Source organism: Charadrius vociferus, unplaced genomic scaffold (genome assembly GCF_000708025.1).
Source record: "Charadrius vociferus isolate BGI_N301 unplaced genomic scaffold, ASM70802v2 scaffold531, whole genome shotgun sequence".
In the NCBI taxonomy this organism is placed as follows: domain Eukaryota; kingdom Metazoa; phylum Chordata; class Aves; order Charadriiformes; family Charadriidae; genus Charadrius; species Charadrius vociferus.
The window spans coordinates 105017-114877 of record NW_009646624.1 but is presented as its reverse complement, the minus strand read 5'-3'; the positions used below and the strand labels follow the sequence as shown (position 1 = coordinate 114877).

At 42.7% G+C, this 9861-nt stretch overlaps 1 protein-coding gene across 1 annotated transcript in view; it reads left to right on the top strand.

Annotated features, from left to right (window-relative positions):
- LOC104289133 (arrestin domain-containing protein 3-like) overlaps positions 1 to 4508 on the top strand; it is a 29776-nt gene extending 25268 nt beyond the window's left edge. The window contains exons 7-8 of the mRNA XM_009888042.1: positions 2589 to 2743; positions 4452 to 4508. Coding sequence (XP_009886344.1) covers positions 2589 to 2743; positions 4452 to 4508 — 212 coding nt within the window. The remainder of the gene's footprint in view (positions 1 to 2588; positions 2744 to 4451) is intronic.
- The last annotated feature ends 5353 nt before the right edge of the window (positions 4509 to 9861 follow it).

Sequence of the window (9861 nt, the reverse complement as noted above, 5' to 3'; positions counted from 1 at the left end):
TGTCCTGGTTCCGGCAGGGATGGGGTTAATCTCCCCAGGAGCCGGCAGGGGGCAGGTATTCCATCCCATGTGACCCATGCCCGAGCTATAAGAAGAGCTAACTGGGGCGAGGAGAGGAGTCGCCACTCAGGGGTGGGCTGCGGCGGTGTGGGTCCGGTCGGTGCGCTTCGCAGCGGTACTGTAATCGCGTTTTTGTCTTTTCCTTTTGCTGTTCTGTTAAATTGCACTCTTTTAACTCACGAGTTTGGCCCTGTCATATTTCTTTTTTTCCACGACTGTGGGAGTTGTGCGAGCGGCTGCGTGGGTCTTTCTTCCTGGCCCAAACCACGACACACGCCTCTCCATATTTATATTACACTCCCCCAAACCTGCCAAAGCAATTGCTAGCGCTCTAGAAACATCCTGTGCCCCATGCCACTGCCTGGAACGCTGTCTTGGGCCTTGAAAAGCAAGTCTTATGGTGACATGGCACCCTGGAGAGAATTGAGTCAGAGAACGGGACTCATTTCTGAAACAGCCGCATAGACACCTAGGTTAAAGAGCATGGCATTGAGTGAGTATATCAAGTCCCATATCATGTACCAGCTTCTGCAAAAAATTGAACAATACAGTGGACTGCTGAAACTTATGCTGAGAGCGATAGGTGGTGGAACCTTCAAAGACTAGGATATGCATTTAGGAAAAGCAACCTGGTTAGTTAGCAGCAGGGGATCTACCAATCAAGCTGGCCCTGCCCAGTCAAAACTTTCATGTACTGTGGAAGGTGATAAAGTCCTTGTAGTATACACAAAGAATATGTTAGGCGAGACAGTCTTGGTTAGTCCTGCCTCAGGCAAAGGCAAACTCATCGCTCAGATGTGTACCTCATGGGGATTTGATTTTGGGTGAGAATAGTCAAGAAATCAAATTTTGTTACGTTAACTGTGAAGTAACCCTGCCACTCTGTCATGCAATTGTCATATGCCCTATCAATGGTGCTACAGTAAGAATCACCCAAACTGATCACTGATTGACTTTGAAACTGAGTGAAGTGCAGCAGTGATGGGACCAGAACTGGCTTCAGCAACTGGTGCACAGCAACTTTCTCGATCAACATCTTCAACCTACAGACTGTGGACATAGGCCATGCCAGATAGACCAGCTGTGAGCTCTGAGTACAGCATGCAACAGTCCAGCACTGTACATCATCTTTCCTGCCCTGAGAGAATGGATGGAGCCCAAAGTCATGGATTAAATAAACTCAACAAACGTTTTTAGAGTGTTGGCCCATTGACTAAGGGAATGATGCTTATATATCTATACATGCATATAGATATCACAGACAGGGAAAAGTGGTGGTGATTAATTGGAAAGTGTAAGATCTGGGCATGATGTAGATGGTCTAGAATAAGGGGTGAATAATGTCCTGGTTTTGGCTGGGATATGGTTAATTTTCACAAGAAGCTGGAACAGGACTCGGCCAGGACAGCTGACCTGAACTAGCCAAAGGGATATTTGATATGCTCAGTATATAGCTATGGGAGCTGGTGGGGAGTGGGCGCGAACTGCCACTGGGGAGTGGGCTGGGCTTCACGGATTCCAGTCTGTGAGTGGTTGTACATTAACTGTGTTTTGTATAATCCTTTATAAGTGCTATTGTTGTTGTTTTTCTCTTTCCTTTGCTTTTCTGTAAAACTGCCTTTTTTTGACCTGCAAGTTATGCCTTTTTCTTTTGCTTCTTTCTCCATTCTGCTGCGGTGGGTGAAGTGAATGAGCGACCACGTGGTTCTTTGGTGGGCAAGGCTAAACCATGACAACAATACAAATCCAAATCATTTTGTTGGTCTGTTTTGATTTTTGTCTGCTTTATTCATTATGGTCTTGCAAACAGAGTCATATTACAGCCTTTCATAATAAAGCCTATATGAAATCTGTTGTGGATGTTTTCTTGCTTCCTTCTTGTCTTATGTAGAAGAACAGAGTTTCTTCCCTCCCTGCCTTTCTTTCTCGAGGACAGGCAGTGAAATGCAGCTGCCCTGGGGGGTGGCAGAAATGAAAGCACAGGTTGCCATTGTATCTGTGCACAACTTCATTATTTCCATCTCTCGCATCCTTGGTTATAAGGCATTGCAACCCATAATAGCAATTTCTGAGGTCTCTCATCAGCCTTAGTAGCCAAGGCTTTATGAAAAGATAGTATTCTTTTCTGTGGGAGATCTCTTCTGGCTAAAGAAATAATTATGTATTTCCTTCCTTCTGTTTTCATGTATCTAATATCCTGGGCTTTTTAAAATACAAATCTTAAACCTGGAGCCTTCTGGAGGTCAGAGGACTGTACAGGCAGGAATGACAGATCATTGCAGAAATATTTTATCTTTGGTATGCTTTAAATTTTAAGGGGATAATTAAGCCACAGTAAACAGTGATCAGCCTGGTTTTGAACATAAGATTATTAGAATAAAATGAAATAGTTTAGTCTTTTTTTTTTGTTGTTTAACAATTTTTAAGAAGCTACCTACCTGCTGGTGATTAAAGTTTAATATTTATCGTGTTATATATTTTGACATACATAAGAACTTGTTTGAACTGCATGTACCTTCTCCTTTCAGCACCTCCTAGCTATGCAGAAGTGGTCACAGAGGAAAACAGACAGTCCAGCCTTGCATCTACAGCTGCTTTTGATGATTTTGAGAGAGCATTTCAAGGACCGTTATTTGCATACATCCAGGAGTTCCGTTTTCTGCCTCCACCCCTATATTCAGAAGTAGGTATATTTGTCAGAATATGATGATTCATGTATTCTTTGTGTCTGTTGTGGGGGTGTGTTTTGTCTTGTGGAACAAGTTTAGGAAGCTGTTTCTACTGGCTAAAATTAGGAGAAAACCATTAAAATGATGAAAATGGAGTAAGTTGTTGTTGGGGAGGATTTTTGTAAGATGCAGATGACTTACATCAAGCGTTTTCCATGCCTGTTTTACACAATGGATTATTCTTTATTTTTAACATAAACTCTGCAACCTTAAATTTAAAAGGTGCTCTGTGGGGTGTCTTGGCTTCTCTATCATGCTATTTCCTGGAGCTGCAGACCTGGAAGGTAATTTTCCTCGACAGCGCTCTTCCCTAGTCTAATACTTTCTGGAAAATTTCAAAGTGTTGTTTACCATTTTAACAACATTTGTTTTTTCAACAAAAATTTGTATTAAAAACAAAAAAATAAGGTTTCAACTCTTCATCTCTACTGTTTCCTAACATTTTATAGCACCCGCTAAACTGTTTTGCCTGCTTGTGTGTTTAAGTTCTGTGGATGTCGGGCTTTCAGAAGCTTCATGTAGAAAAGTGACATACTGGTATTCATTGCTGACTTAAGTTTTCTGAAGTACACAGTTCTTCAACATTTTTGGCCTTTACAGAACTAAAAATGAATAACCATGAATGAGATGAAAATTTCAAAGCTTTTCATGTTTATGTTTTTCAAGAAAAAGCAATGATATAGGACAAAAGAAAGAAAACATGTCCTCTGTCCAAATTTTGCCTGAATTCACCCACTTCAGGAAAATAGCATTATGTAGCACGATTCCCTGCCCCAGCCTTAACCCAGCCTTAAAACACTACTATGCTAATGACCAGGCAGAGGGGTGTTTTTTCTGTGCTAGACGCTTTCCTGAAAACTCTGCTATAGCTTACCTCCAGAGTACAATGCCCGAGTCCTTTTCTTTTTAGGTACTTTAATATTTAGAAAGAAGCATTTATTCTTCTTTTTTTTTTTTTTTAAAAAAAAAAGCTATATGAAGTTAATTGATGTAATGTTGTCTAAAAAATGCACTATACACTTAAACTATTCTTACCATCCAGTTTTTGAGACCTAAGTTAGGCTGTACACCTTCTTTTTCCTATAGAAAGGAAAAAGAGGTAAGGTTTAGAACACATGAACTTTTGAAACATCCAATAGGATATTTGAGGATTAACTGCTTTTAATTTAAAAAGTAGAATGCTTTTTTTTATTGATAACTTTCTGCCTTTTCAAGCAAAACTTCTGTACTTTTCTCAAATCAATTAAATATTTCTTAAATTACAGTTCTAGTGATATGTGTTAATTCATCTTTTTTTGTATATATCATAATTCAAGACTTCTGTGCTAGTAAAGCAGAAATTTATAAAGTTTTATATTAGTTATTCATGCTTATCCTTAAATTGCTATCAACCTGTAGCTGAAAGTCTTTTACTGTATTCAATATTAATATTTCTATTAATTTTTATCCAAAGTATTGTCTCACTAGAAGTGTTGCAATTATTTCAATATCTTTTGGACTGGGAATGCCATGTATTGTTGTAACTGTCTTCAAAATCCAAACTCACAAGTTTATTTCTAGCAGTTAATTCTAAAATGCACTGGGTTGTTGTGGCTTTTGGGGGTTGTTTTTGTTTGGGTTTTTTTTTTTTGTTTCTTTGGTTTTTTTTTTTCTTTTGGTTAGATTGATCCAAACCCAGATCAGCCCACAGATGAGAGACCGTCTTGCCCCTCTCGTTGAAGGAATCCCTAGAAAGCTGACTTGACTTGGGTTTTGAATCACACCTGCTTTGTTGAAGATCAAGGTGTTATAGTGGAGACTTGCTTTTAAAGGAAATGGTATTGCTCTTGCCTGTATGGTGAATAAATGAAAAAAACCTGTGATCGTGCTTTGACACCTACAGCACATCGTAGGACTGTTCCACATGCTTGAAAATCTGAGGCTCCCTCCCTTAAATAATGGCACATACTAGGAGCAGCCTTACTAGTGTACAGTCATGTGTTTCAAAACACTCAAATCATGTTGTAAGAAAAGAATGGCTGCTTCTTATGATTTGAAAATTTGCACATGCTTATTGCTTATGTTATGCGGTTCAGTGTCACTACAGCTTTTTCTCATTTATGATGGACTGTTATTCCCCCTTAATTGTTTGTGTTCTGCACAACAAGGAACAAAAGAAAGCTTTGACACAAAAAAAAAAGCAATGAAGACTGACAAATGTACTGACTTTTTTTAAATTTAATGTAGCCTGGACTTTACCTGCATATGCACATGCTCAGAATTGTCCTAGTAGGCTGATCATGTATCACCTCTTCAGCTTGGATCCTATTGTGGATTTATTTGCAAACATCACATGCCTTCAAGCTAATCCTTCTTGCTGTATGTTTTGCAGCCAACTGTAGTAGACAAGCAACAGCTATGTGCGGGTGGGGGAAGAGATAACAGAAGGAAACTAATAAGAGACTTTGTCAAGATTGTATACGTTCTTGATTTCTTTTAAGAATTTGTTGCCTTTCTGCTATTATTGTAAAGCAACGTTTTGTTACAGACTGCCTAAAGATCAGTTAATCTCAGGTGAACTAATCACTTGCCAAACTGTTAGAATGCTATTTTGTTTTGTTACATTGCACTGTTATTTCTTTTGATTTGTGTTTGTCTTTTGGTTTTGTTCTTGAGGGGGATTTTGAATAGGGACATGCACAAAACTTAAAGTGAAAGCAGCACCAGCAGACACCAGCAAAGTGTGAAAAGAGCTTTAAAAGGGGATAGTCATATGCTGTCCAGGGTTCATAGGCAGAGAGATATCTCAACTTGTACGGATGGGAAGGAGGAGGTTTGTTGGTTTGTGTTTGTTGGTTTTTTAAAAATAATATGTAGTTACTTAATCATCAAAAATCATATATAAAATGAGTTGCCAGTAGAAAGTACATTTCAGCTGTAAGAAAAGTTTGAACTATGGCAACTAAGCAACATCTCGGTTTATGCACTTTGTATTATCTTAAGGGTTTATGATACTGTATGCAGAATCATAGAATACCAGATTGGAAGGCACCTCAAGGATCATCTGGTCCAACCTTTCTTGGCAAAAGCACAGTCTGGACGAGATGGCACAGCACTATGTCCAGCCGAATCTTAGAATCCTAAGGGTGGAAGGGACCTTTAAGATCATCAAGTCTAACCATTACCCTACCATGACAAAACCACTTCTAAACCATGTCCTCAAGTACCTCATCTATCCTTTTTTTGAACACCCTCAGGGATGGAGAATCCACCACCTCCCTGGGCAGCCTATTCCAATGTCTAATAACCATTTTGGTGAAAAAATGTTTCCTAATATCCAATCTAAACCTCATCTGACATAACTTGAACCCATTTCCTCTCGTCCTGTCACTTGTCACCAGGGAGAAGAGGTCAGCCCCCACCTCTCTACAACCTCCTTTCAGGTAGTTGTAGAGGGTGATAAGGTCTCCCCTCAGCTGCCTCTTCTCCAGGCTAAACAACCCCAGTTCCCTCAGTTGTTCCTCATAAGACTTGTCTTCCAGACCCCTCACCAGCTTTGTAGCCCTTCTCTGGACATGTTCCAACACCTCAATGTCCTCCTTGTAGTGAGGGGACCAAAACTGAACACAGTACTTGAGGTGGGGTCTCACCAGTGCTGAGTGCAGGGGAACAATCACTTCCTTAGTCCTGCTCACCACACTATTCCTGATACAGGCTAGGATGCCCTTGGCCTTCTTGGCCACCTGGGCACACTGCTGGCTCATATTCAGCCAGCCGTCCACCAACACCCCCAGGTCCTTTTCTGCTGGGCAGTTTTTCAGCCGTTCTTCCCCAAGCCTGTAGTGCTGCATGGGGTTGTTGTGACCCAGCTGCAGGACCTGGCAATTGGCCTTGTTGAATCTCATACCATTGGCCTCGGCTCATCGATCCAGTCTGTCCAGATCCCTCTGTAGAGCCTTCCTTCCCCCAAACAGATCAACACTTCTGCCCAACTTGGTGTCATCTGCAAACTTACTGAAGATGCGCTCGATCCCCTCGTCCAGATCATTGATAGAGATATTAAACAGAACTGGCCCCAAGACTGAGCCCTGGGGAACACCACTTGTGACTGGCTGCCTACAGGATTTAACTCCATTCACCACCACTCTTTGGGCCCGTCCATCCAGCCAGATTTTTACCCATCGAAGTGTACACCCATCCAAGCCATGAGAAGTCAGTCTCTCCAGGAGAATGCTGTGGGAAATGGTGTCAAAGGCTTTACTACAGTCTAGGTAGACAACACCCACAGCCTTTCCCTAATCCACTAAATGGGTCACCTTGTAGAAGGAGATCAGGTTAGTCAAGCAGGACCTGCCTTTCATAAACCCATGCATACCAGGCCTGATCTACTCAGTGTCCTGTATGTGCCATGTGATGACACTCAAGATGATCTGCTTTATAACTTTCCCCAGCACTGCGGGCAGACTGACAGACCTCTAGTTCTCCAGATCCTCCTTCCCAACCTTCTTTGAGTCACAGAATACCAGGCTGGAAGGATCACCTGATCCAAATTGTCTTGTAGATGGGCGTCACGTTTGCTAGCTTCCAGTCAACTGGGACCTCCCCAGTTAGCCAGGACTGCTGATAAATGATAGAAAGTGGCTTGGTGAGCACTTGTGCCAGCTCCCTCTGTACCCTTGGGGGGATCCCATCTGGCCCCATAGACTGGTGTGCGTCTAAGTGGTGTAGCAGGTGCTACACCAATGCCAACCATTTCCCCTCAGATAATGGAGGGCTCATTCTGTTCCCCTTCCCTGTCTTCCAGCTCAGGGGGCTGGGTACCCAGAGAACAACAGGTCTTACTGTTAAAGACTGAGGCAAAGAACGCATTAAGTACCTCAGCCTTTTCCTCATCCTTTGTCACTGCTTTCCCCTGCATCCAGTAAAGGATGGAGATTCTCTTTAGCCCCCTGTGCTGCACTCCTGGATTATGTTTTCCCAGGTGCAAGACCTTACATTTGTCGTTGTTGAACTTCATCAGGTTCTTGTTAGCCCACTCTCCCAGCCTATCCAGATCTTCCTGCAGGGTGGCTCTCCCTTCCGAAGTGTCCACTTCCCCACTCAGTTTGGTGTCATCAGCAAGCTTCATCAGGGTACACTTGATCCCATCATCCAGATCACTTATGAAGATATTAAACAGCGTTGGGCCCAGTCTCAATCTCTGGGGGACCCCACTTGTGACAGGTTGCCAGATTGAAAAGCAGCTATTTACCACCACCCTCTGGGTGTGACCTGTCAGCCAGTTCCCCACCCACCGCACAGACCACTTGTCTAGACCATAACCCATGGGTTTCTCTAGGAGGAGGCTGTGGGGAACCATGTTAAAAGCCTTGGAGAAATCTAGGTAGACAATGCCTACCACTCACCCCATATCAACCGAGCAGGTTACTTTGTTGTAGAAGGCAATCAGGTTTGTCAAGCACGATTTGCCTTTGGTGAATCTGTGCTAGCTTTTCCCAGTCATGTGCTTCATTTGACTTGTGATAGCCCCCAGGAGGATTCATTCCATAACTTTCCTAGGAACTGACATAAGATTGATGGGCCTATAACTTCCTGGATCCTCCTTTAAGCCCTTCTTGTAGATGGGGGTGACATTAGCCTTCTTCCCGTCTTCTGGGACACCACCCCAGTCTCCATGACTTCTCAAAGATTATGCAGAGTGGCCTTGCAATGATGTCAGCCAGCTCTCGACACCCTCTGGTGGATAGCATCAGGGCCCATTGATTCGCAGGTGTCAAGCTCCTGTAATAGTTCACATACCTACTCTTCCTTCACTGATGGTGGGTCTGTGTTTGCATCAACCTGGATTTTTGTTCCCAAGGCCTGGGGCCCAACAGTGCTGGTAAAGACAGAAGTAAAGAAAGTGTTGAGATCCTCTGCCTTTTCAGTGTTGGTGACTAATTCACCTCTCCTGTTTAACAGTGGGTCAATATTTTCCTTCTGTTTCTGCTTATTGTTTATGTACCTGAAGAACCCTTTTGTAGTTTTTAACATCTCTGGCCAGTTTCAATTTGAGCTGAGCTTTTGCTTTTCTAACTGCATTTCTGCATGCCCTGGCATTGCCCTTATAGTTCTCAACAGGTATTCATCTGCTTTTCCATCTCTGGTATGCTTCTCTTTTGGTTTGGAGCAGACTGAGAAGCTTGCAGTTAAGCCAAGGGGGTCTCTTGCTCCACCTACTTCCTTTACCTTTAAAGGGGATGAACTGTATTTGTGCTTCCAGGAGAGCATTCTTGAAAAACTCCCAGCACTCGCTAATTCCTTTCGCCTCCATGGAAGCTTCCCATGGAATCCATCCCACCTGAGTTCTGAGCAAGCTGAAGTTTGTGCTTCTAAAATCTAAAACTTTTATCTTTGTATGAAACTTCAGCATGCTCAGCAGGATCCCAAACTCCACAATGTTGTGATCACTGCAGCCAAGGCTATCACTAAGCAAGATATTACAAAGCAGGTTTTCTTGGTCTATGAGCAGCAAGTCCAGCAGTGCCTCCTTCCTGGTTGGCACATCTAGCATTTGTATGAGGAAACAGTCCTCTATGCATTCCAAGAACTTGATGGGTAACATGTGAGCTGCTGTATTGTTCTTCCAACCACTATCTGGTTAGTTGAAGTCACCTGTAAGAACCAGGTTCTGTTGAACTGAAGCTCGCTTAAGTGACCCAAATATTGCTTTTTTGACCTTTTCATCTTGGTTTGGAGGTCGGTAGCAGATGCCTCCTGTAAGATCCCCCTTGGACACTACCTCTCTGATCTTGTCCCAGAGGCATTCGTTAAGGCTTCCACAATCACTGTAGCTGAATTCTATACATTCAAGGTTCTCCTTAACGTAGAGCACAACTGCTCCTCCTCTTCTTCCCTGACTGTCTTTATGAAACAGCCTGTACCCATCCATTGTGATCCTCCAGTCCTGTGAATTATCCCCCCATGTTTCAGTTATTCTTATGCTATCACAACTTTCTGACTGGGCGCAGCACTCCAGTTCTTTCTGTGTGTTCCCCAGGCTGCATGCATTGATATACATATACTTGCAGCGGTTGGTTTTCTGGTTCTCATC